The sequence below is a fragment of the Gopherus evgoodei genome, chromosome 1, assembly GCF_007399415.2.
Source record: "Gopherus evgoodei ecotype Sinaloan lineage chromosome 1, rGopEvg1_v1.p, whole genome shotgun sequence".
In the NCBI taxonomy this organism is placed as follows: Eukaryota; Metazoa; Chordata; order Testudines; family Testudinidae; genus Gopherus; species Gopherus evgoodei.
The window spans coordinates 34,831,441-34,858,984 of NC_044322.1; the positions used below are offsets into that span (position 1 = coordinate 34,831,441).

Below are 27,544 nucleotides of genomic sequence, written 5' to 3' on the forward strand. Positions count from 1 at the left end.
AGGATTATCCAGAGACAGCCAGTCTGGGTGTGTTTTGGCTCCCCAAAGTTCACCAAAAGTTTAGACCCAACAATATCACCATTGTGAATCTGGAGTGCCAGGATGCTGCTTTGAGGTACAGAGTGTCACATATTAATCAAGAACTTTTGAATGTATATAAGTTCTTTACTTTGCTCATTCATTGGGCTTTGTATGTCTGCAGCCAGCTTGTGTTGGAATGCTCGATCGTGTTCCCACGTGATCTCAATGTCCACCTAGTTTCAGATGGATGCTCTGTCTCCAAACCACCCTGTTATATCACTGGTGGATAGGCTCCTGAGGCTTTGCCATTGAATTGATTTGAGTGCTTTTACTTCTGCATTTCTATCACAAAGTCTTTCTAATAGTCCTTTATCATTTTGCTGTAAAATTAGCCAAGCTATGGTGGACACAATCCTTTTGGCAAATGCAATGAAGTCAAGTTAAATAATGCAGGTATATGTATACATTATTGTACAGCACTTCTTTAAGGGGCCTTAATACAAATTCATGACTGACTCCTGCCTCCACCTTGAGGTATTCTGAATTTTCCTTTTCAATAACCGATATTTGTGCTACCATTATTTCTACTCTTTGTGAAGGGATGAGGCCAGATGGCTATAGTAAAGTAGTGAGGAACAGGTATGTTTAGCCCCAGGCTAATCAAATCCCTGGTACCATGGTAACCAAATGGCAGTTGCTTCAGGTTAATCAAGACACCTAGGGCCAGTTAGTCAGTGAGGTGAGTGTGTCAGGAGCTGTAGGAGGAAGCCGTGCTGTTAGAGGAACAGAGCAGTGCAAATCCATATCAGGTGCAAGGAAGGAGGCCCTGAGGGAACAGTGAAGGAGATATTGAGTGAGGACTGCTGTCCGGAAGTGGCCTAGGGAATTATACATGTCCTATTTCCAAAAAGTCAGCTTCCATAGCTGCTACTATTAGGGTCCTTGAGCTGGAGCCTGGAGTAGAGGGCGGGCCTGGGCTCCCCCTCCCTGAGACAGGTTAGATCACAGAAACCCCCTTGGGAGCTGCCACCCAGTGTGCCAAGACTACTTTTACCTCTGCTTTTCCTGCCAGCACAGGACTCCAGCACCCTGTCTTGCTGAGCCAGACACTCCCGTCTGCTCTAACAAAGACTGAGGGTCTGAATTACTTGCCTCAAAGATGTAGGTTTACCTGAAAGCAGCTCACAGAAGTGTTCCTGTCTAACACTCAGATGCTCAATTCCTAATGCGGTCTGAACCCAAATAAATCTGTTTTACCCTGTATAAAGCTTAAGCAGGGTAAACTCATAAGTTGTTCACCCTCTATAACACTAACAGAGAGATGTTTGCTCCCCCAGGTATTAATGCATACTCTGAGTTAATATGTAAAAAGTGATTTTTATTAAATACAGAAAGTAGAATTTAAGTGGTTCCAGGTAGTAACAGAACAAAGTCACCAAGCAAAATAAAATAAAATGCATAAATCTATGTCTAATCAAACTGAATACAGATAATCTCACCCTCAGAGATGCTTCAGTAAGTCTTTTCCTCAGACTGGACACCTTCCAGGCCTGGGCACAATTGTCCCCTGGTACAGCTCTTGTTCCAGCTAAGGCGGTAGCTAGAGGATTCTTCATAATGGCTCCTCTCTCCTCTTTGTTCTGTTCCACTCCTTTATATATCTTTTGCCTAAGGCGGGAATCCTTTGTCCCTCTCTGGGTTTCCACCCCTCCTCCTCCCAGTGGAAAAAAAACAGGTTAAAGATGGATTCCAGTTCAGGTGACATGATCACATGTCACTGCAAGACTTCATTGCCCACTTGCCAGCACACAGGTATACAGGAAGATTTACAGGTAAAACACACCCATCTGCAGACAATTGTCCTGGTTAATGGGACTCATCAAGATTTCAAACCACCATTAATGGCCCAAACTTTGTATAATTACAATAGGCCCTCAGTTATATTTCATATTTCTAGTTTCAGATACAAGTGGTACATTTATACAAATAGGATGATCACACTCAGTAGATTATAAGCTTTGTAATGATACCTTAGAAGAGACCTTTTGTATGAAGCATATTTCAGTTACATTATATTTACCCATTAGCATATTTTATAAAACCATATAGACTGCAACTGTCACACTCCCCTCCCCGGTTAATCACTGAGACTAGGAGACAACAGAGACTCTGCGAGGGAGGGTTGCTTCTCCTTACTTCCCTTGCTGGCTCATGATGAAAATGGCTCAATAAGCTGTGACCCTTGCCTCTAGAGAGAGAGAAGGGCTACCTGGAGGGTCACAGTAAGCCTCCGAGGCTAGCAAAATCTGCCAGGAAATGCGGGACCCACGGAGACAAGGACAGAGCTTTGTCACACCTTCCTGATTCCAAAAAGGGTAATTATCAATAAGCCATTGTTTGTTTACATTTTACAGGGAACACAGAACATGTCATGCCCTGCATACCTTGCATGCATGTATGGAAAATTCAGGATACCATTCCCTAAATAGGGATTGATCCTACAATTGTCAATCCTTACACAATCGCCATGCTTTCGCTTGTCTTCAGCCCATTTGCATAATTGTATGCAATACCCGGTGACATTATTTATTTCACACCACAACTGACTTGTGCTTCTTGCTGTTACTTCAATGAGAGAGGCTTCCTCATATTCCTAAACTTGGATTGTTGTTTCTGTGTTTTCTCACTTTTAGATCCTGCTTCTATTAGTACCAGAAACTGCAGGCCTGGCTATTTTGTATTATAAAGTAGGGGCTTCCATATCTAGGTGCTGGAAAACAGGTGCCACTCCCCCTCCCCCAGGGTTAACTGCACCATCACTCTGTCTCCTACTTGCCAATCTACATTTTGGGCTTGTTTGTTAAAGCATACTCTGGTTTTGTCATGATTCTGCCCCTGCTCCTCTGCGATACACGTACATGTCTTATAAATTTTCCCTCAGCTGTCTTACTCATTGTTCTGTGATCTACCCTTCCTTCATTAGGTTTGGCATGGGGACTGTGAACAAATGTTCAGGGAGTCTCATCTCTCTACCTGTCATGACAGTAACAGGAGAGACACCAGTTTTATTTTAGATCCCTCTTAAAGCCATAAGAATAAAAGGCAACTTTTCATCCCAGTCTTTACCTGATTCACACACCACCTTCTTTAACATTTTTTTTTGATCTGTTTGTCTTTTCCACCAAGTCAGAAACTTGACATGGTAGTGTATGTGAAATTTTTGCTCTGTTTCGAGTATGATGCAAGCATCTTTCTTTATCTTCTCAGTGAAGGTTGTTCCTTGATTATTGTCAGGGGCATTCCCCACCTGGAAAAGAGTAAAACCTCTCCAGCACATCATCAAAGATCTACAACGTATCCTGAAAGATGATCCCCCACTCACACAGATCTTGGGAGACAGACCTGTCCTCGCTTACAGACAACCCCCCAACCTGAAGCAAATGCTCACCAGCAACCACACATCACTGAACAAAAACACTAACAGGAACCTATCCTTGCAACAAAGCCCAATGCCAGCTCTGTCCACATATCTATTCAAGTGACATCATCATAGGACCTAATCACATCAGCCATACCATCAGGGGCTTATTCAGCTGCATATCTGTAAGCAGAATCAGGATGAGCTCTACCCTGACATCTGGTGGTGAATTATGGGGAGTGTGGAAAGGAATTTTAGGTATTTGCATTGGCATACCCACCCCACCTAGCATAGCCCACGGCAGCCTGGGATGGTTATTTTGACAGCTCTGGGCTCCCCAATTTCTTTGTTACTGGGCAGGAGGAATAAAGTGTTGTCACTCTGATTATGTGAATGAGGAACTATGAGACTGCTTTACGACAGAGATGTCTCATTATCAATTAAGTAGCACTTGCTAGACAAGGGACATGGGTGCCAAAACCCATTGAAATGAGAGAGGTTGGGGACTGGTGTGTGTACTTGATGGTATGGGCCTCTTTTGAGGGCTTGGAACACCAATTGCACATCCTCCTTTCTCCACTGTTGAAGAGTAGAGCAAATTTTGATTCTATTAGAAGTCCATCTAGAGGCTGCTGAGCTGAATTCATGTTGGGCCAATGGTGCACCAGCACCGGGGCTCCCCTGCTACAAGCTGAAATCACTAAATAGAGCTAAGCTTACTGAGCTGAGATCACTGAGTGCTGTGTTAACTAGTGGGGGGAGCCTGAAGATCTATTGCTAAGTGGCTGGCAGAGCGGAGCAATTTGTAGCATGTTGGAGCAGCCCATGGAACAGTGAGTGGAGTGGATTGCGGGGACGGCTAGAGTGGCTCAAGGGTCGGCTGGAGGAGCGGCACAGCTGGTGTGGTGAAGGCTGCAGCAGAACTCCACAGAGAGGCAGAGCAGTTGGCCCTGGCCCACGTAAGGTGCCCCTTAACACCCTGTGTGTGACCCCCCCTTTCCACCCAGGCTAAGGGGGTAAAACTCTGTAGATAAACTTTTGAACTCTGGGATGGCACTGACCAGAGACTTTTGGGTTATTGGACTTTGGGGTGATTGGACTTAAGACCCTAAGGGGGAAAGGACATTGCCAAACGTACTTGGAGGTGGGTTTTTGCTTATGGTTTGTGTTATAATCCCGTTTGGAGAAACACCACAATGTGATGCCACATTGTTTCCCTCCTTTATTAAAAGGATTTTGCTACACTCAGACTCCGTGCTTGTGAGTGGGGAGGTATTGCCTCCTAGAGGCACCCAAGGGTGTGGTATGTTATTGTCCCAGGTCACTGGGTGGGGGCTCGAGCCGGTTTTGCATTGAGTTATTGAAATGGAACCCCTGGATACTGAACTCGGCCCTTGTTGCTGCCAACTCAGAGGGGCCGAAGGGTTACATATCTACCAATGTGATGTATGCCATGTGCCAGAAATGCTCCTCTGCCATGTACATTGGCCAAACTGGACAGTCTCTACGCAAAAGAATTAATGGACACAAATCTGACATCAGGAATCATGATACTCAAAAACTAGTAGGAGAAGACTTTTAACCTGTCTGGTCATTCAATGACAGACCTGCGGGTGGCAATTTTGCAACAGAAAAGCTTCAAAAACAGACTCCAATGAGAAACTGCTGAGCTGGAATTGATATGCAAACTAGATACAACCAATTTAGGCTTGAATAGGGACTGGGAATGGCTGAGCCATTACAAACATTGAATCTATCTCCCCTTGTAAGTATTCTCACACTTCTTATCAAACTGTCTGTACTGGGCTATCTTGATTATCACTTTAAAAGGTTTTTTTGTCTCTTACTTAATTGGCCTCTCAGAGTTGGTAAGACAACTCCCACCTTTTCATGCTCTCTGTATATGTGTATATATCTCCTCAATATATGTTCCATTCTATGCATCCGAAGAAGTGGGTGTAGCCCACGAAAGCTTATGCTCAAATTTATTAGGGTATGGCTACACTTGAAATTTCAAAGCGCCGCAGCGCCGCCGCTGCGGCAGCGCCGCCGCTGCGGCAGCGCTTTGAAGTGTGAGCGTGGTCGGAGCGCCAGCGCTGGAAGAGAGCTCTCCCAGCGCTGCACGTAAACCACATCCTCTATGGGTGTAGCTTGCAGCGCTGGGAGCCGCGCTCCCAGTGCTGCGGCACTGATTACACTCAGGCTTTACAGCGCTGTATCTTGCAGCGCTCAGGGAGGTGTTTTTTCACACCCCTGAGCGTGAAAGTTGCAGCACTGTAAAGTGCCAGTGTAGCCATGGCCTTAGTCTCTAAGGTGCCACAAGTGCTCCTGTTCTTTTTGCAGATACAGACTAAGACAGCTGCTACTCTGAAACCTAGAAAAGACATGCTCCAGTAATAATTTTGCTGTTAACAAATGCAGTGTCTTTTGTAGTAGGGAAGGCTTCTGTCTATTTAGTAAATGCATCAACAACCACAAGTAAATATTTGTTGCCTCTTCTTATAAGTGGCAACTCTTCCACATAGTCTGTTTGCAATCTTTCCTGATGACCCCTGAAGCGCTGTGCCTGGATAAATCCATGTTTTGTTTTTTCCTGGTGGATTATTTATAGCACAAACCAGGTAATTGTTAACATGCATTTTTTACATCTGTTTTACAATTGGGCCACCAGGCTACCTTAATTAGTTGCTGATAAGTGGCATCAGCATTTTGGTGGCAAATCATGCACCAGTCTTTACTTTTCCCATTTAAGGTACTATGACGAAATCCAAGCTAGGTAAGGCAGGAAACAGCACTGGCTGCAGGGACATGCTGGCTGCCACTTACCAGAGCTCCCATTGGCAAGAAACGGCAAACTGTGGCCACTGGGAGCTGCGGGTGGTCGTGCAAATGTAAACAAACTGTCTGGTGGCCCGCAGGTGGATTACCCTGATGGGCCACAGGTTACCCATCACTGGTATACACTGTGTATTCCATGGGGAAATGCACATTCCTTTCATAGTTTTACTTCCACTTTTTATTTGCTATAGCATTTTATTAGCTATATATATTTTTTACATGAAGTTTAACTGTTTATTTTAGGTTTGTTACAGATTTTTCGTGTACCCTTATCGAAGTGACAATCTGATTACTCAGAGCCACCTCAGTGTTCTTAATGGTGCTTTTCTTGTGCACCTCATCCCTGCCATTGCTCCAGAGGGACACTGTCTTTTTAAGTTGTCATTTGTCTCCTGCAGCTCTTGGCTGCTATTTTATTACTAAAAAAAGGATCCGGAGTCATTCCCCTTTCTCCTAGTTCTGGCAATCCCTACCATGGCCATGTCCTCAGATCCTTATTTTAAAAGATATTGAACATTATAAAAGTGTTGAGGTACATTGAGGGCTAAATAACAAAGCCAAACAACACTAGCTAGCTATGTCCGCCAAAAAGTGCCATCAGCTTTTCAACTTCAAATGAAAGATTCAGATGGATTTTTAGAGGAACATTTAAAAAAAAAAAAGCCAATTCATTTTAAACATATAAAATAGGGTTTTACAAACCAGGAGTGTTGGTTCAGGTCCTTAAAACCTTACATAAATATATTTGTGTAATTACCTTAAAAAATTTTTTTTGCTTAACATCTGTTGCGCTGCTCTCATTATTTTTATGCAACTGTATCCAGATTACATTCCCATCTTGTACATTCGGAGGCAGTCAAGTTCCAGTGGAAACTCCTTATTTCCTCTTAGTGATTTTATTTAATTTAAGACCATTCCTTTGGGAAAAGGGCCCATTTTTCCTTCAGAATGGCTATAAAAGCTCTTGGGGACAAAAATGTGGCGGTGTTGGTAGCTACTACCTGACTTCCTTGTATAATTTGTTTGACTACCAGGGTTCTATTTGGTGTGACTGTACCAACTACCATAATTTGTTTCTGTTATCAAACCAATAATTCTCTTCTTATAACACTTTAGCATGTCTACAACTCCCGACAGTTCAATTCCTTCCAAATTTTCTGAAGTGTTAATTTCTGAAAAGCTACTTTTAACTCCTCATTCTTTCCTTTAATCACTTACTTGTCTACCAAAGTGACACACATTCATCAGCCGTTTTCTCTCAGCTGCACTGAGCTTATTTTGGGCCCCCCCACTCATTCTTCAGGATGGTGCACTTTACTGGAAAGACTTAACCAGCAAGTACTGGACAATCCTTGTAACATAGCTGCCTTAGTCCGTGCTTTCTTTACCTTTAAGAAGACAGCATTCATATTTGTCTCCTTGATCTCCCATGGGTCTTCTGCTTCTAAAATTTCAGTCGCATTCAGTGGTACTTTGCCAAAAAGCTTGCCACATAGGTATCCAAAGTACCTTCCTATATTCTCCTTACTTTATTGAATTTCTCTTTAGGAGAAAATTCTATACTGGCCCCAGAGCATAGGTTGCTACCCCTTCACTCTGAGGGTGTAGAGCAAGTGAAATTAATGTCAAGGGTTATGCTGCAGTTGCCAAAATGTTGGAGTTATTAATATTTGAAATTGATATGGGAAACCACCAAACACTAATTTAACCATAAATTCCTTTATTCAATCTAAAGGCCAAATGGTATTTATACAATTGCTCTAAACATGCCAAAAAGATTGATTAATAAGCAATTTGATACATCCAAACAGTAACAAAACATGTATAAGCATTTGATTAAGATACTTACAAATGGGCTAAACTCAGGGGTGTTAGTCCCATATTGGTCGGTTCCAACGTGGACAGGCAGGTATTAGCAATGAACCCTTAGGAATTTACTTTTTTTATACACTTTAACAAACAAGTGATGTCACTGCCAATTACAGACGTTAGCTAAAAACCAGCTTGAGACAATTCACCTTATTTCCAGTTTTAATCCAGATAAATTTTACAGCCTCCTTTCTTCCCAAGTGTTCCTTCACCCTCTCACTTCCCTTGTCCTTCCTGCATGAGCAGAGAGCAACAATACCCGAACTCCAAAGGTGCAAACAGCGCTGTAAAGCCTGAGTGTAATCAGTGCAGCAAGCATGATTCCAGTTTCCTTCCTTAGTGTCCCCCTTCCCAGCTCTGACACCACAGAGCCTTGCCTGTGTCCCTGTCCCTGTTCCCATTCCCCCCTCTTAGTGAAACATGATTCCAATTCCCCCATCCCCATTCCCTCCTCTTATTTCCTGATCGACTGCAGACTATATAATAAAACTTGTTCTGCTTAGCTATATCTTAACCAATCATTTTACTGAAATTTAACTAACCAATCCTAACATGATTATTTAACCAATTATATCCCACCACCTTAATTTGTTTATACCCAGCAAAATTAATTATACAGCAGACAGAAACAATCACAGAACCAGACAGAGATTATACAGACAGACAATAGGGAAGTGGAGACTAAAGTGATAGAACAATACAGAAATGAGGATTTCACATCCCAGCTATCGATAAGTGATGATAGCACAGGATGCTATCAAACTAAGTTTCCTTTTATATCTTCTAGGCTCTTCCCTTTCTCTGGCGGTGATAGGAATACAATCCTGTCCTAACAGCCCAATAGCACCTTATTTCAGTGTGACTAGTTTGGAATGTGAGGATTGACCATACACTTCCCAGTTTATTATGGCCTTGTCTACACTACAAAGTTGCAGCGCTGGTGAGGGGGTTACAGCGCTGCAACTTAGGATGTGTACACACCTGCAGGGCATTACCAGTGCTGCAACTCCCTGTTTGCAGCGCTGGCCATACACCCGGTCATGCCTCGGGAGTAGAGGATCGTCATCAGGTGTAGACACTCACCAGCGTTTTTGTTGACCTCCGTGGAATAAGCAGGTATCCCAGCATACCTGAGGAAGCCTCTCTGGTAATTAAGCAAACTCCACTGCCCTCCAAGCAGGTCTCCTTCCCCGCGGTGTGCTCTGGCGTTCCCCGACCCCCCCTCCAAGCAGGTCTCCTTCCCCGCAGTGTGCAACAGCGCTGCAGCGTGGCCACATCTAACACCACTTGCAGCGCTGGTTGCTGTAAGTGTGGCCACTCTGCAGCGCTGGCCCTATACAGCTGTACTAATACAGCTGTAACAACCAGCGCTGCAAAATTGTAGATGTAGACATACCCTATGGCTGGCCTCTGCTACTTACCTGAAGGCCTTAGCGTAAGAATCAGGCCTCAGACTGTCACAGTAAGGCCACGTCCAGACTAGGTATTAAAATCTATTTTAGATACGCAACTTCAGCTACGGGAATAACGTAGCTGAAGTTGAATTTCTAAAATCGAGGTATTCACCCATCTGGACGGCGCGGCATCGATGTCCGCGGCTCTCCGTGTCGATTCCGGAACTCCGTTCGGGTTGATGGAGTTCCGGAATTGATGTAAGCGTGCTCGGGGATCGATATAGTCTTAACCTGCCGATGCCGCGGGTTAGTCTGGACGTGGGCTAAGAGAAGGCCCTTACACTGGCAGACAGTGATTTTGATTCTTTCCTTTATATCTCTATAACTAGCTCAGTGATAAGAATACACCTAAATTCTTAAAGTATAGGCCTTTGCAGACAGGCCTGAATATCTATATCCTAACACAAAGGCTTTTCCTTTCTTATCTTCTTCTGTCCTCCTCCTTGCTTACCAACAGAACAATGGGGAGGCTTGGGCTTGTTTCTTTTAAGACACCTTTTTTTTCTTTGTCTTGTTACTGCAGCTTATCACCGAATCACAGGGACAGTGCTCTTTCAGCTCCTCACTGTCTGTGTGACAGCCCTTCTCCGGCGTGTCACTCTTTCAGGGGTTAACCCTAGGGTTCACCGCCTTCTAGAACTACACCTCTGAGCCTTCAACAGGCCTGTCTGTCTCTATGAGCCCTCCTTGGAGAGTCCACTCGCTCTGAATCCCCTGGGGGGGCCTCCACACCCAGAGGGAGCACTGCAACCCTGACTTCTAGACAGGAATGACTCTCCCCCAGGTTAAACAAGAAGAGTGTATTGCACGTCTGGGACACAGCGCAGAAAGTTCTCAGGGACCTTGAGCATAGAAAGTCTCAGCATAGTCCAAATAGGACTTTCCAACATCCAGGTGGGCTCAGGCTGCTCTTTGTCCCAGTCCAGAAGTGACCACTCCTTCTAGTGGCCCACACTATATCACTTCCAGGGCCCCTCCTCTGTCCTTTGTCATCTTTTCTGGGCAAACTGATCACCTGGGGTATCTCTCTTCAGCTCTTAGTTCCGCTGGTCAAAAGTGGCTGGCTCCCAAGATGGAGTAGGCCTTCGGGCCATCAGTTTCTAAGTTACAAAGTGTCCAGGCTGTCTGGGTCCGGGCTGCTATGCGGAACCACACACTTGGTCCTCTGCATCAATAAACACCCTTTCCTACCACTTCATTAAACATACACGTAGAGGAAACTTGAGTCACACACAACATTCATACAAACAAATTCCCCGCTTCATCACACAGCTCTTTATTTTATTAGTTACTTTTGAAACCATACATCCTTCCCATGCTACAAGTAATACTGCTTTTTAGGGCTATTGATTAATCTCAGTTAACTTTTTAACCAACTAATTAATCGCAGATTTAATCGCACTGTTAAACAATAGAATACCAATTGAAATGTATGAAATATTTTGGATGTTTTTCTACATTTTCAAATATATTGATTTCAATTACAGCACAGAATACAAAGTGTACAGTACTCACTTTATATTTTTAGTACAAATATTTGCACTGTAAAAATGATAAATAGTATTTTTTAATTCACCTCATACAAGTACTGTAGTGCAATCTCTTAATCCTGAAAGTGCAACTTACAAATGTAGATTTCTTTTTTGTTACATAACTGCACTCTAAAACAAAACAATGTAAAACTTTAGAGCCTACAAATCTACTCAGTCCTACTACTTGTGCAGCCAGTCGCTAAAAGAAACAAATTTGTTTACATTTACAGGAGATACTGCTGCCCACTTCTTATTTACAATGTCACCTGAAAGTGAGAACAGATGTTCACATGGCACTTTTGTAGCTGGCATTGCAAGGTATTTACATGCCAGGTATGCTAAACATTTGTATGCCACTTCATGCTTGGCCAGCATTCCAGAGGACATGCTTCCATGCTGATGACACTCGTTTTAAAAAAAAAAAAAGTGTCAATTGAATTTGTGACTGAACTTCTTGGAGAATTGTATGTCTCCTGCTGTGTTTTACCTGCATTCTGTCATATATTTCATGTTACAGCAGTCTTGGATGATGACCCAGCATGTTGTCCGTGTTAAGAACACCTTTTTTCACTGCCGATTTGACAGAACGCAAAGAAAGTACCAATGTGAGATTTCTAAAGATAGCTACAGCACTCGACCCAAGATTTAAGAATCTGAAGTGCCTTCCAAAATCTGATTGGTTTAGGGTGTGGAGCATGCTTTCAGAAGTCTTAAAAGAGCAACACTCTGATGCGGAAACCACAGAACTTGAACCACCAAAAAAGAAAATCTACTTTCTGCTGGTAGCATCTGAGTCAGATGCCGAAAATGACCATGTGTTGGTCTGCACTGCTTTTGATTGTTGTTGAGCAGAACCCATCATCAGCATGGATGCATGTCCTCTGGAATAGTGATTGAAGTATGAATGGAGCATATGAATCTTTAGCACATTTTGCAACACCGGCTACAACAGTGTCATACGACTGTCTGGTTTCACTTTCTGGTGATGTAAACAAGAAGCAGGCAGCATTATCTCCTGCAAATGTAAACAAACTTGTTTGTCTGAGCAAGAAGTAGGACTGAGTGGACTTGTTGGCTCTAAAGATTTAAATTCTTGTTTTTGAATGCAGTTGTTTTTTTGGTTTTTTTGTTTTTTTTTTTTTACATAATTCTTCATTTGTAAGTTCAACTTTGAGGATAAAGAGATTGCACTGCATTACTTGTATTAAGTGAATTAAAATACTATTTATTTTTACAGTGCAAATATTTATAATAAAAATATAAAGTGAGAACTGTACACTTTGTATTCTGTGTTGTAATTGAAATTGATATATTTGAAAATATGTGGAAAACATCCAAAAATATTTATATAAATAGTATTTTTGTTTAAAAGCGCAATTAATCATGAATAATTTTTTAATCACTTGACAACTGTACTGTTTGTTATTCTCACTGCCTTATTTTACTTGCTGATTGGTGCCGTCATTACAACATATATATATTTCTCCTTAACCAAATTTAAGCTAACTTTTAATTTTTTATTTATCATACAAGGTGCTCATTAAAAAGCCTAGAGAAAATGCATCATGTCCGAAACTGGGTGCTCCCATTACACGGATCCTCACTAAGACGTTTAAATCTGCCATGTAGTCTTTACTCAACCTCTGTCATGGTACAAGTTGTACTGAGCTCAGTGAGAGTTTTGTCTCGGAAAGGAGTGTGGGGTTTGGCTGTAAAGCGATATCCAATATAAACAGTAACTCCTCACTTAAAGTCATCCCGATTTAATGTTGTTTCTTTGTTACATTGCTGATCAATTAGAGAACACTCCTGTTACACAGCCTGCATTCGCTGTTATGCCATCTAAATTCAAACCAACCAGTTTTTATCTTCTGCTATGATCCCTAAAGTTCCTAAAACTGTTCTTATTTCCTTTGTGATACCATCAGCTGCGTCAGCTTCCAACTCTATGTCAGCAAACAAATTTAAATAAATTTATTAAAGTTAATGTTAAAATTACATAACACACAGACCGAGAAAAGTGTCTTTACATCTGGGTATAGTGCTTAATTATCCACAAATACAAAGTTTGTTTTTAAAGTGATAAGATACATATAGTGCATAATGAGCATTAACCCATATTTAGGTGAGTAAATTTAAGAATGCAGTTTAGATATTAGCATCCAAGTATTCAGGTACATCACTCATGAAAAGTTTATACATTGTTGGTATGGAAAGCACATATATCAATGAATGAAGATTGTCCCTCAGTAATTGAGAATTTAGGGTAGGTTGTCCTTTTAGAAAATACAATCCATGAGGATATAAAATTACGGTCCTGCCCAAATCTGATGTATGCGCTCAGTTGTAGATAAATCAGCAAGGAGAGTGAGGGTACGTCTACACTACGGGATTATTCCAATTTTACATAAACCGGTTTTATAAAACAGATTGTATAAAGTCGAGTGCACGCGGCCACACTAAGCACCTTAATTCGGCGGTGTGCGTCCATGGTCCGAGGCTAGCATCGATTTCCGGAGCGTTGCACTGTGGGTAGCTATTCCATAGCTATCCCATAGTTCCCGCAGTCTCCCCCGCCCCTTAGAATTCTGGATTGAGAGCCCAGTGGCTAATGGGGCAAAAATCATTGTCGCAGGTGGCTCTGGGTAAATGTCGTCAGTCAGTCCTTTCTCCATGAAAGCAACGTCAGACAATCATTTCGTGCCCTTTTTCCCTGGATTGCCCTGGCAAATGCCATAGCACGGCAACCATGGAGCCCGTTCAGCTTTTTTTTTTTTTTTACAGTTACCGTATGTGTACTGGATGTCGCTGACAGAGGCGATACTTTAGCGCTACACAGCAGCATTCATTTGCTTTTGCATGATAGCAGAGATGGTTACCAGTCGTTCTGTACCGTCTGCTGTCGTTCTGTACCATCTGCTGCCAGTGTAATTTGGCAAGGAGATGACGGTTATCTGTCCTTCTGTGCTGTCTGCTGCTATCATGGGTGCCCCTGGCTGAGATCGGTCGGGGGCACAAAAGCAAAACTGGGAATGACTCTCTGAGTCAATCCCGCCTTTATGGTTTCTAAAAATAGAGTCAGTCCTGCCTAGAATATGGGGCAAATGTACTAGAGAAGCAGTGTATCAGAGAGTACAGCTGCTCTGTGTGAGATCCCACAGAAATGATGAGCTAAATGCCATTCACGGGGGGTGCCCCTGCAACAACCCCACCCGTTGCTTTCCTTCTCCCCCAACCTTCCTGGGCTACTGTGGCAGTGTGCCCCCCATTTGTGTCATGAAGTAATAAAGAATGCAGGAATAAGAAACACTGAGTTTTTAGTGACATAAAATGAGGGGGAGGCAGCCTCCCGGTGCTATGATAGTCCAGGCAGTACAGAATCTTTTCTTTTCACATGAAAGGGAGGGGGCTGATTGAAACTCAGCCCCCAGTTGCTATGATGAAGACGGTTACCAGCCATTCTGTACCATCTACTGGGAATGACTGGGAGTCATTCCTATTTTCACCCAGGTGCCCCTGGCCAGCCTCACCTGAAGCCAGCCAGGAGCACTCACGGGTTCATAAGAAGGACGGTTACCAGTCCTACTGCACCGTCTGCCACCACGGAGGGAAGAGGAGCGGATACGGCTCTTCACTGCTGCAGCATCGCGTCTACCAGCAGCATTCAGTAGACGTAGGGTGACATTGAAAGAAGTCAAGAAACGATTTCTTTCACATGGGGGGGGGAGAGGAGGGAGTAAATTGATGAACTATTCCCTGAACCACGCCGGACAATGTGTTTGACCCTACAGGCATTGGGAGCTCAGCCAAGAATGCAAATACTTTTCGGAGACTGCTGTGGACTGTGGGATAGCTGGAGTTCTCAGTACCCCCTCCCTCCCTCCATGAGCGTCCATTTGAGTCTCTGGCTTCCCGTTACGCTTGTCATGCAGCACTGTGTAACCTGTAGATTTTTTTTTTCAAACACTTTGGCATTTCGTCTTCTGTAACGGAGCTCTGATAGAACAGATTTGTCTCCCCATACAGCGGTCAGATCCAGTATCTCCCGTACGGTCCATGCTGGAGCTCTTTTTGGATTTGGGACTGCATTGCCACCCATGCTGATCAGAGCTCCACACTGGGCAAACAGGAAATGAAAATCAAAATTTCGCGGGGCTTTTCCTATTTACCTGGCCACTGCATCCGAGCTGAGATTGCTGTCCAGAGTGGTCACAGTGGTGCACTGTGGGATACCACCTGGAGGCCAATACCGTCGATTTGTGGCCACACTAACCCTAATCCGATATGGTAATACCGATTTTAGTGCTATTCCTCTCGTTGGGGAGGAGTACAGAAACCGATTTAAAGAGCCCTTTATATCGATATAAAGGGCCTCGTAGTGTGAACGGGTACAGCGTTAAATCGGTTTAACGCTGCTTAAATCGGTTTAAACGCATAGTTTAGACCAGGCCTGACAGATCTGTCTGTCATTTTGAGTGTTTCCTTACTGGTTTTGCAGTTGCCTTTCTGCAGTCTTTCACTCTTTCGGTGTTAATATAGATTGGTTTGAATCTGTGATCGCTTTTGGCTTGAAAGCTACAGAATAGTTCAACAATTCTAAAATTCAGATGTTTAGCAGCTGACTAAGCTGTTAAACAAAATGGCATTTTATTTCTTCCCTTATGCTGTATTTTATGGATCAATCTAATAACTTCTTTTAGGCAAAATGGCACATTTCTATTTCTGTGTGTTTCACATGAGCAGCTTGCTTATGTATTTGTGGGGAATAAGAAGTCTAACACTTATTTACAAGGGACTGCACTTTATCAGAAAGCGTCTCCTGCTTTTTGCAAACTGTACAAAACCATTTATCTTTCTGATCTGAAACCCACAGGTACTTATCCTTCTATGAATGCTGGAATTGTTTATATATTTAATACCCCTTATTCTTTTCTGAGCCATGTACTTTACTTGTCCCAGGGCCTTTCCTCTACTAATTCAGGATGAGGGTTTTTCACGCAAAAGGCTCCCATACATTTTTCAAATTCTTTTAAGTCCACCAAATCTGTATGTAACTGTTTATAAAGATGTGTTTTAAAATAGGCTGCACTCCTGTGACGATTTACACATATGCTTCACTTTGAGCATGTGAGTAGTCCCATAGACTTCAAAGTGAAGCATATACGTACATCTTTTTAGAATTGAGTTCTCAGTGTGCAAGTCTTACTTATTTGGAAAGGAAATGGCCTGGACCTGATTATAGTGATAGTTAAGATTGTGATCGCAAAAGATTGTAATAGCTTCTAATACCTTATCTTCCTACTAAAATCAAGTTAAACTGTTATGCTCCTGCAGGAGGTAATAGAATCATAATTTTTATACAGTGTCCTCCAGTTTGTTGGCCAACTGAGCTAGTGTGAATCTTTGACAAAAATGATTAACTTCATATCTGTAGTTAAAAATCCCAGATGCAGTCTCTCCCTGCCTCATTACTACTAACAGGTGAGGCATTCAAACTGAGATGGCTTCAGACATGTTCAGTTCAGAAGAGGGCCTTTCCTTGGCCTGTCTTCCTTCTCACAAGACATTACATATATGGCCGACATAAGCTGAGTTCACCATCTTCCCTGCTGACTAGTAACATACTTACATTGTTGTCTTTAAAGCACCCTGCCCCTCCCCTTTTTTGGGGAGAGGGTTTTTTTTTGTTTTTTTTGTTTTTTGGTCCTCTCCCCTCCAGGGGCATGCACAAGAGGGGGAAAGAAGTGGTGTGGGCCCCCCAGTGATCAGCGGGGGGCACAGAGTTCCTCTGGCCGTGGGGCCACTCAGGGGCACAAAATGTGCCCCCGCAAGAGCCATCAATTTTTTATTCCTGCACGCGCCCCTGTTCCCCTCTAATTGGTTGCCCAATTTTCTTTGCTCCTCTCCCATTTAGCCCCTCTGGCAATTCTACTTGCTGACTAGAAGCTTAATACTGTATGCAGCCTACTCCCAATTTCCCCTGTTGTCTTAGTCCAGCAGACAGGAAAACTGACACTTGCCTAGGGGTCCCTTCTGAGCAGCAGAAATGCTAAGCCAAGCAGGAATTTTACCAGCCTGACATCATTAGGAAGGATGTTTTTCAGAGGCTTAATGCCTTATAGACGTGTGGCCTGAATGGAAGAACATCTCCCAGGTGCAGGACCAGACCTGTAGGAGCCAGACACTGCTCTGACCACAGCTGGAGCTGTTGAAAAACTGAGTAGGCATCCAAAGGCATTTCTACCCTTCCTTTTGATGGTGTGTGTTGTTTTGTTGTTGTTTGTTGTTTGTTTTGGGGGGGGGGGGGAAGGGGGAGAGGAATGGAACAGAAGATGGTTGGATAGTGACCATGGAAGGATGAATGAGAGTTTTTTGTTTAAGGGAGCACTTTTCCTTGAAAGATTTTGTGCATATTTTGGAGCAAGAAGCCTACATAACTTAATAAGCCTAATTTTTTTATTTTTGTAACCTCTATCCAGCCAACCTATGACTTGCCCAACTATTGTTTCTCTCTCACACTTGTTGCATCATGTCTGCTGTTGGATTTTGAGCACTTAAGGGCAGAGAATATATCCATTCTAGATGGCCTGGCATGCTGTGGGCACTCTGAATAAATAATATTTTACATTTAGCACACTTACAAAGTAGTTCTGTAAAAGCAATCAGATCTGTATCGCCTTCACCTGCTGGGATAAAAAAGTATTCCAAATAGACTGAAACATGCTTTGTCTGCCAGAACATATGCACGTCTGCATTCTTAAAGCTGAACAACTTTATGTCCAGAAATTCAGAAACCACACTCAAGTTAATGTAGTACGTACTTCACTTAAATTTAGCGGATTAACAAGGTCAGTCTTTTGTCACTGATTATATTTTTTTGGATTAATTCATTGTTCTTGAAGGTAGCTTGTGGCTATCTTCTGGAAAATGGACTGAGAGAATATTTGACAAGAATTGAACATGGCATCATAATGAATCATGCCACATATTGCTGCCAAAGTTTTTTACAGTTATGGCAAATATAATAACTCTGTCTCAAGAAACATACTTTTATTTTTTTTAAATAAAATTATATAAGGATACTTCTAAATATATCATTTTATGCCCTGTTTCAAAATGTTTGATTTAATTTAGTCGTCATTAAGGCACTTAAGGTTTTAATCTAATTGTATAGTTAGTAAATTTTGTGAAGAATATTAAAATACTTTTCCCCCCAAAAATGTAACTTTCAGTATGAAAATTTTCGTAATTTTGTTTAGCATTGACTGTGCAGATTAGACTTCTTATGGACTGGCTTCATTTACAAGATTGGTAATTATTGTACATGGCAGGTCATCCAGAGCCTGTATGCATTAGAGGTAATACTTGGATTTAGTTTCTTGAAGCTAGATGTAATTTTAAAGCAAACATTGTATTGGTCTGCCTTTTTGCTGGTGGGAGCAATCCTATTGCCAGTTCAAGGATAATTCTGTTTACTAGTTGACATGCATGTGCATGCTCACACATGTATACAAAATAAAATAACAGGACATCCCAGTGAAGAATCTGATTGTTTTGGTTTGATTGATAATCCTTGAAGTATAGTTCTGCTCTTTAGAAGTGACTTTTAAAATGGTATTCTTGAATTCCTAGTTGTTGTTTTTATTTTTTATTGAAATGCTAATCTTACAAATAAGAACTTTTTTTTTTCTTGTCAACCCTGCAAACCCAAAATTTAAGGTGTGTGTTCTTTCTTGCACATCATTAGTGGTTTTTTAAAAAAAGTTATTGCAGACACCTGTGCAACCATATTGCTGTCGCTGGGGTTGCACAGATATAACTATTTGGAATTTAGTAAACAATTCAGTTGATGTACTTCGGAAGCCTTTCCAGACCATCAGATGTCACGTGTAGGCAGTGACTGTCTGTCCTGGGCCACTCTTTGCATATCCTCTGTTTTGGAAGTGGTGTTCAATGATGGGATTTTGTCAGTTAACCTGTGTCTGAAATAAAATAGCTCTAACTTTTATGGAAAAAAGAGAAATTCAGGATCTGATACTCTTCCCTTTCTGTCATTCATCATGACAAAATACAAACCTTAGCTGCTGTTACTTATTTCTTATGTTAGTGCACTCAGCACTGAACAAGATGTAGTGGAAATATTTACTCTGTCATGAAGAGTTTACAAACATAATTATTTCTTTGGGTTTTTGTGCTAAAAACTGTTGGTAATGTTTAGTGTTTTATTGGTGCTTCTTTAAAATTGGTAGACTACCATAAAGCTCTAAAATTCTTCTGCCAGTCACATTACATGCTTTAGTAATAGTTAACATAGATGTGCTTTTATTTTCTAGCTCAGAAGATAAAGTAACTGTCCACTTCATAAACCGGGATGGGGACAAACTAACAGCTGAAGGGAAAGTTGGGGACTCACTGCTAGATGTTGTTGTTGATAAGAATCTAGACATAGATGGATTTGGTAAGTAAAATTACTTGAATACTGTGCTTTAATTTTCGAAAGTATAATTGACCAGTTTTCTCATTTGCATAGGATGTGTCTAAAACATAATTATCTTCTTTGGAACTTCAGAATTTGTCTAACTTTTCTTTTTCTCTCTGGGGCTGCATAGAATATTTAGAATTTAGTTAATATAGAACATTACTTTTTGGAAAACAGAAACATTTGCTTTGAAGCTTTTAAAAATTGACATGAGATCTCTGCAGACAGATCTCAAAATGGAATTTTAAACAATGATAGCTATAAGAGCTTTCTCTGAAGGGGATGCACCCAATCTGACTGCTCTCTTCTAATAACAAGTTGTTTTTGCCCTGAAGATTTTCGCTGCCATGTCTTTCATGCAATCTGTCTGGAGCCCGAGTCTTGCTCTGTTTTGCCCACTGTAGAGATGCTACACAGATAGTTGATCTCCTAGTAGCATTAGCTATTTCTGCAGGTGCAAAATCTGCAGAATTGGCATATTCCCATCAATGACAAGTTCCTTCTGCCTCTACTGTCTCTAAAACTCCTCTTCATCTGTTGTAGGGCTATCTGTAACAGCCATCACTGTTGAATGTAAGTGCTGAGAGGAGGAACCAGCCAAGGCCATCTGCAGATATGGGCATACAGTTTAGCTTCTGCAAAAGCAGCAAAGAATCCTGTGGCACCTTATAGACTAACAGACGTTTTGGAGCATGAGCTTTCGTAGGTGAATACCCACTTCGTCAGATGCATCTGACGAAGTGGGTATTCACCCACGAAAGCTCATGCTCCAAAACGTCTGTTAGTCTATAAGGTGCCACAGGATTCTTTGCTTTTGCAGATCCAGACTAACACGGCTACACCTCTGATAATTGAATTTAGCTTCTGTGCGCAGGGGTAGAGGGAAACTCTTTTACTCATCCCAGTTCAATTATTTCAATGTCATCCTATTATGGTTTCCTTGAAGGCAGAGTTTATCTATTTTTTAGAGGGGTTGGATAAAAAAACCTCCTTTCCTTTCCTCCCAAGTTCTACAGACACTGGTAGGAAGTGTGGTCAGGAGTATTTCCCCTCTTCCACAAGGTTTCATTTAGGGAACCAGAGTCCCTATTCCACACACTCTCTCCCAGTCTGTTTCACAAATGCTCTGACTAGTCTTCTAGGTACCTGTTTTTGAGGGGAGGAACCTCTCACTTTTCTTCTGTTGGCTTCTCCCTTTCCTTGTCTTTCCCAGCTTCAGTTCAGACAGGACATGGAATAAGCAGTCTCCACCTGTTAGACCAGGATGCCAGTTAGTTCCTCCAGATAAGTTTTATTCTGTGAAAGCACTCATCTCCTCTGCCCCCTGCCACCCTGTCATAACTCTAGTCCCAGATTTGGACCTTAGCATCCAAAATATGAGGGTTAGCATGAAAACCTCCAAGCTTAGTTACCAGCTTGGACCTGGAACTTGCTGCCACCACCCAAAAAATTAGAGTGTTTTGGGGCACTCTGGTCCCCCTGAAAAACCTTCCCTGGGGACCCCAAGACCCAAATCCCTTGAGTCTCACAACAAGGGGAAATAATCCTTTTTCCCTTCCCCCCTCCAGGTGCTCCTGGAGAGATACACAGACACAAGCTCTGTGAATCCAAACAGAGTGACTCCCCCTCTCCGTTCCCAGTCCTGGAAACAAAAGCACTTTCCTCTTCACCCAGAGGGAATGCAAAATCAGGCTAGCAAATCCAACACACACAGATCTCCCCCTGATTTCTTCCTCCCACCAATTCCCTGGTGAGTACAGACTCAATTTCCCTGAAATTTCCCAGTAAAGAAAACTTTAACAGGTTTTAAAAAGAAAGCTTTATATAAAAAAGAAAGAAAATACATAAAAATGGTCTCTCTGTATTAAGGTAACAAATACAGGGTCAATTGCTTAAAAGAATATTGAATAAACAGCCTTATTCTAAAAGAATACAAATCAAAGCACTCCAGCACTTATATTCATGCAAATACCAAAGAAAAGAAACCATATAACTTATTATCTGATCTCTTTGTCTTTACACTTAGAAACAGAAGATTAGAAAGCAGAAACTACTTCTCCAAAGCTCAGAGAAAGCAGGCAGACAGACAAAAGACTCAAACACACTTTCCTCCACCCAGAGTTGAAAAAAATCAGGTTTCCTGATTGGTCCTCTGGTCAGGTGCTTCAGGTGAAAGAGACATTAACCCTTAGCTATCTGTTTATGACACGCCCCCCAAATTGCAGACAGTGGGGAAGCTCACTGGCGGCGATTTCCTTCTAGAACTTTAAAATAAACAGATTACTACAACAAATGCACCTTTACATATACTCCTAAGTATATAACTAACAGACTTCTACATTTTAAGAACACTTTTTAACTGCTGAATTCTGGGAAACTCTCACGGGAGAGAGCATCAGCAACTTTGTTAGAAGCTCCTGTGATGTGTTAAATTTCAAAATCAAAATCTTGGAGAGCTAAACTCCAACAAAGAAGTTTCTTGTTGTTCCCCTTGGCAGTATGAAGCCACTTTAGTGCAGCATGGTCAGTTTGTAGTTGAAACCGCCGTCCCCAAACATATGGGCGTAGCTTTTCCAGGGCGTACACAATGGCATAGCATTCCTTTTCACTGACTGACCAGTGACTTTCCCTTTCAGACAGTTTCTTGCTGAGAAACACGACAGGATGGAAGTTGTGATCTGTTGCTTCCTGCATGAGCACTGCTCCTATACCACGCTCAGATGCCTCCGTGGTTACTAGGAATGGTTTGTCAAAATCCGGGGCCCTGAGTACAGGGTCAGACATGAGCGTTGCCTTAAGTTGGGTAAAGGCCTTTTGACACTCATCAGTCCACTTAACTGCATTTGGCTGGGTCTTTTTGGTCAGGTCGGTTAATGGGGCAGCGATTTGGCTGTAGTGTGGTACAAATCGCCTGTAGTATCCGGCCAAGCCTAAGAAGGATTGGACCTGCTTCTTGGACCGTGGGACAGGCCACTTATGGATAGCATCCACCTTGGCCTGTAGGGGGTTTATGGTTCTTCAACCCACCTGGTGCCCCAGGTAAGTCACTCTGTTTTGGCCTACTTGACACTTTTTGGCCTTAACAGTTAGTCCTGCCTGCCTGATGCGCTCAAAGACCTTTTCCAGGTGTAGTAGGTGTTCGGGCCAGGAGTCTGAAAAAATGGCCACATCATCGAGGTAGGCAACTGCAAATTCTCCCAGTCCAGCTAGTAGACCATCTACCAGCCTCTGGAAGGTGGCGGGTGCATTTCGAAGGCCGAAAGGAAGGACATTGAATTCATACACCCCCGCATGGGTGACGAATGCTGACCTCTCCTTGGCAGGTTCATCTAGCAATACTTGCCAGTACCCCTTGGTTAAGTCTATTGTAGAGATGAACTGGGCACGTCCCAACTTCTCCAGTAGCTCATCGGTACGTGGCATTGGATAGTTGTGCGGACGAGTTACCGCATTTAGCTTACGGTAGTCCACGCAAAAGCGTATTTCCCCATCGGGTTTGGGTACCAGAACCACTGGAGATGCCCATGCACTGGTAGATGAGCGGATTATACCCATCTGTAGCATGTTCTGGATCTCCCGTTCTATAGCAGCTTGGGCATGAGGAGACACCCGGTAGGGTGGGGTTCTAATTGGATGAGCATTACCTGTGTCAATGGAGTGGTATGCCCGTTCAGTCCGTCCTGAGGTGGCTGAGAACAATGGGGCGAAGCTAGTGCACAGCTCCTTGATTTGTCGCCGCTGCAGACATTCCAGGGTGGTTGAGAGGTTCACCTCTTCCACGCCACCGTCTTTTTTCCCGTCGTAGTAGACACCGTCAGGCCACTCAGCATCATCTCCCTGGACTGTAAACTGACAAACCTGTAAGTCTCTGGAATAGAAGAGCTTGAGAGAATTAACATGGTAAACTCTAGGTTTTAGTGAGGAATTGGGAAATGCTATGAGGTAGTTCACAGTTCCCAGGTGCTCTTGGACCATGAATGGCCCTTCCCATGATGCTTCCATCTTATGGGCCTGTTGCGCCTTCAAGACCATAACCTGGTCTCCTACCTTGAAGGAACGTTCTCTGGCATGTCTATCATACCAGGCCTTTTGCTCTTCCTGAGCATTCTTTAGGTTCTCTCTAGCAAGGGCTAAAGAGTGTCGGAGGGTGCTTTGTAGGTTGCTTACAAAGTCCAGAATGTTAGTTCCTGGAGAAGGCGTAAACCCCTCCCATTGCTGCTTCACCAACTGTAATGGCCCCTTAACCTCGTGACCATACACAAGTTCAAACGGTGAAAACCCTAAACTGGGATGTGGTACAGCCCTGTAGGCAACAGCAACTGCTGCAACACTAGGTCCCAATTATTGGAGAATTCGTTGATGAATTTTCGTATCATGGCCCCCAAAGTTCCATTGAATCTTTCCACCAGGCCATTGGTTTGATGGTGGTACGGGGTGGCAACCAAGTGATTCACCCCATGCGTTTCCCACAGTTTTTCCATGGTCCCTGCCAGGAAATTAGACCCTGAATCTGTAAGGATGTCGGAGGGCCAACCTACCCTGGCAAAGATGTCTGTTAGGGCCAGGCACACAGTGTTAGCCCTGGTGTTGCCTAGAGCTACTGCTTCCGGCCATCGGGTAGAAAAGTCCACGAAAGTCAGTACGTACTGCTTTCCTCTGGGCGTCTTTTTTGGGAAAGGGCCCAGAATATCCACAGCTACTCGCTGAAATGGGACCTCAATTATGGGGAGTGGCTGGAGAGGGGCCTTGACCTGGTCTTGAGGCTTTCCCACTCTTTGGCATACCTCACAAGACCGGACATACTTGGCAACGTCCTTGCCCATCCCCTCCCAGTGGAAGGACTTCCCCAACCGGTCCTTGGTTCTGTTCACCCCAGCATGGCCACTGGGATGATCATGGGCTAAGCTTAAGAGCTTCCCCCGGTATTTAGTTGGAACCACCAACTGTTTTTGCGGCTGCCATTCTTCCTGGTGTCCACCAGAAAGAATTTCCTTGTATAAAAGTCCTTGGTCTATAATAAACCGGGATCGATTAGAAGAGCTGAGAGGCGGTGGGGTGCTCCGTGCCGCCGCCCAAGCTTTCTGAAGGCTGTCATCTGCTTCCTGCTCAGTCTGGAACTGTTCCCTTGAGGCTGGGGTCACCAGTTCTTCCTCAGACTGTGGACTTGGGCTTGGTCCCTCTGGAAGCGATGTAGGTGATGGGGTTGTTTCCGTTGCTGGTGAACCGCTCTCCGCTGGTGCACCTGAGGGTATTTCAGGCTCTGGCTGAGCCTTTTGGGTATGGCTGTCTGTTGCTTCTGCCAGTTCTGGCTCGCTGGTGCCCTCTGGTGTTGAGTTTGAAGATGTGGTTGCACTTGCTGGTGCTGGTTGCTGTTCCAGTTCCGGGCCTGGGACTGGAGGTGTTGTGGCTGTTTCAGTGGTTGGCATGGAATCCGGGTCCACTACCTCTGTCTGGGTCTCTGGTAACACAGACGGGGCCTCTGTGGACAGCTCAGGAACAGGAATGGGTCTGGAAGCTTGCCTGGTTTAGCTACGTGTAACCATTCCCACTCGCTTGGCCTGCTTCACCTGGTTGGCCAAGTCTTCCCCTAGTAGCATGGGGATAGGATAATTGTCATAGACTGCAAAAGTCCACATTCCTGACCAGCCTTTGTACTGGACAGGCAGTTGAGCTGTAGGCAAGTCTACAGCTTATGACATGAAGGGGTAAATTGTAACTTTGGCCTTTGGGTTGATGAATTTGGGGTCAACGAAGGATTGGTGGATAGCTGACACTTGTGCCCCCGTGTCTCTCCACGCAGTAACCTTCTTTCCGCCCACTCTCAAATTTTCCCTTCGCTCCAAGGGTATTTGAGAGGCATCCGGGCCTGGGGATCTTTGGTGTGATGGTGGTGTAATGAATTGCACTCGCATGGTGTTCTTTGGACAGTTGGCCTTGATATGTCCCAGTTCATTACACTTAAAGCATCTTCCATCTGATGGGTCACTGGGCCGAGGTGAGTTACTGGAGACTGGTGAGGTGGAAGAATAGGGCGTCTGTGGCTTTACTTGGGTTGTATGTGGGGTCTTTGGCTGTCCTCGGTTGTAGGGTTTATGGTCGGTGTGCCCCCTGGGGTATTCGTTCCCCTTGACCGTAGCTTTCTTGCTTTCTGCCACTTCCATCCATCTGGCTCCAATCTCCCCCGCCTCCGCGAGATTTTTGGGTTTTCCATCTTGTTTGTACCGTGTGATGTCTTCAGAAACACCATCCAAGAACTGCTCCATTTGTATGAGTAGGTGCAGTTCTTCCAAGGTTTTAACATTGTGTCCTGATATCCAGGCCTCATAATTTTTCCCAACGTAGTAGGCGTGTTTGGGAAATGACACATCTGGTTTCCACTTTTGGGTTCTGAAGCGCCGACGGGCATGATCCGGGGTGATCCCCATTCTGTATCTGGCCTTGGTTTGAAAAAGTTTATAGTCATTCATTTGCTGCTTAGGCATTTCAGCTGCCACCTCTGCTAAAGGTCCACTGAGCTGTGGCCTCAATTCTACCATGTACTGGTCTTCAGGGATGCTGTACCCAAGACAGGCTCTTTCAAAATTTTCCAAGAAGGCCTCGGTGTCGTCACCTGCCTTGTAGGTTGGAAATTTTCTGTGGTGTGGAACCATAATTGGCGATGGGTTGTTAGGATTGGCTGGAGTCTGTTGCTTAGCCTTTTCTAATTCCATGGCCTGTTGGTGGGCTTCCCTCTGGAGTTCTATCTGTCTTTTGTGGGCTGCCTCTTCTTCTTCTTGTTTCCTTTTGTGGGCCACCTCGTCTTCTGCTTGTTTCCTTCGGTGGGCCACCTCTTCTTCTTCTAGTTTTCTTTTGTGTGCTGCCTCTTTTGCTGCCTGTTCTCTTTGGTAGGCTGCCAGTTTGATGCTTTCTTCCTTTTCTTTCAGCTCCACCTCTTTTTGTCTTTTTTCCAGTTGTCGCCTGTGTTCTGCTTCTTTGATTTGTTCTTCGGCCTCCATTTTTGTCTTGGTAGACATGGTTTCTGTTTTCTTGTGTTGGGGTGCCCTCCGGTGTTTATCTTCAGAACTGCAGGTTCTCTGTTGCCTCCTGAAGTCTGCCTAGCAACAGTGCTTATTTCCTTTTCTTCCTCTAGCATAAACTAGAAAAACCACTTTATTTGCATGTATATAGTGCTGGTATTTGACTCCTAATGGGAGTGTTATTGCATGACAAAAGACCTGTAACAGCTCCTTAATGGCTTCTTGCTTAATATACAAGCCACAAACTGCCAGAGAGAGCAGAAAAAAAAATTCTCTCTGGTTTCTTTGAAAACCAAACCCTCTCTGCTAAAAAGTCCCTAGCAGAGAAAAGAAAAATATAATATTCCTACTGGCTTCTGGATTCTATCTCACCACTGCACACCATGTCATAACTCTAGTCCCAGATTTGGACCTTAGCGTCCAAAATATGGGGGTTAGCATGAAAACCTCCAAGCTTAGTTACCAGCTTGGACCTGGTATTTGCTGCCACCACCCAAAAAATTAGAGTGTTTTGGGGCACTCTGGTCCCCCTGAAAAACCTTCCCTGGGGACCCCAAGACCCAAATCCCTTGAGTCTCACAACAAGGGGAAATAATCCTTTTTCCCTTCCCCCCTCCAGGTGCTCCTGGAGAGATACACAGACACAAGCTCTGTGCTTCCACAGAATAAAACTTATCTCCTCTGCCCCCTGCCACCCTCCACTGGAACAAGCCAGGTTGCTCACCATGTAGGATTTAGACTGCATAGCAGAAGTTGCCTGCTCCATTCGTTATTTGTCTGGGGCAGAGTCTAAGGATCAGATAATCCATTGACAGTGGCTATTGAAATTTAGAGAGAAAATTTTTCACGAGACCAAGAAGACCAAAGAAATGGAGTTGGGGCAGCACACAATATCAGATATTTGCTCCTGAAAAAGT

General features: G+C 43.5%; 1 protein-coding gene across 1 annotated transcript in view; it reads left to right on the top strand.

Moving 5' to 3' along the window:
• The window catches only part of FDX1 (ferredoxin 1), a 67,591-nt gene that overhangs the window by 12,166 nt on the left and 27,881 nt on the right, over window positions 1-27,544 (top strand). The window contains exon 2 of the mRNA XM_030561264.1: window positions 19,466-19,590. Coding sequence (XP_030417124.1) covers window positions 19,466-19,590 — 125 coding nt within the window. The remainder of the gene's footprint in view (window positions 1-19,465; window positions 19,591-27,544) is intronic.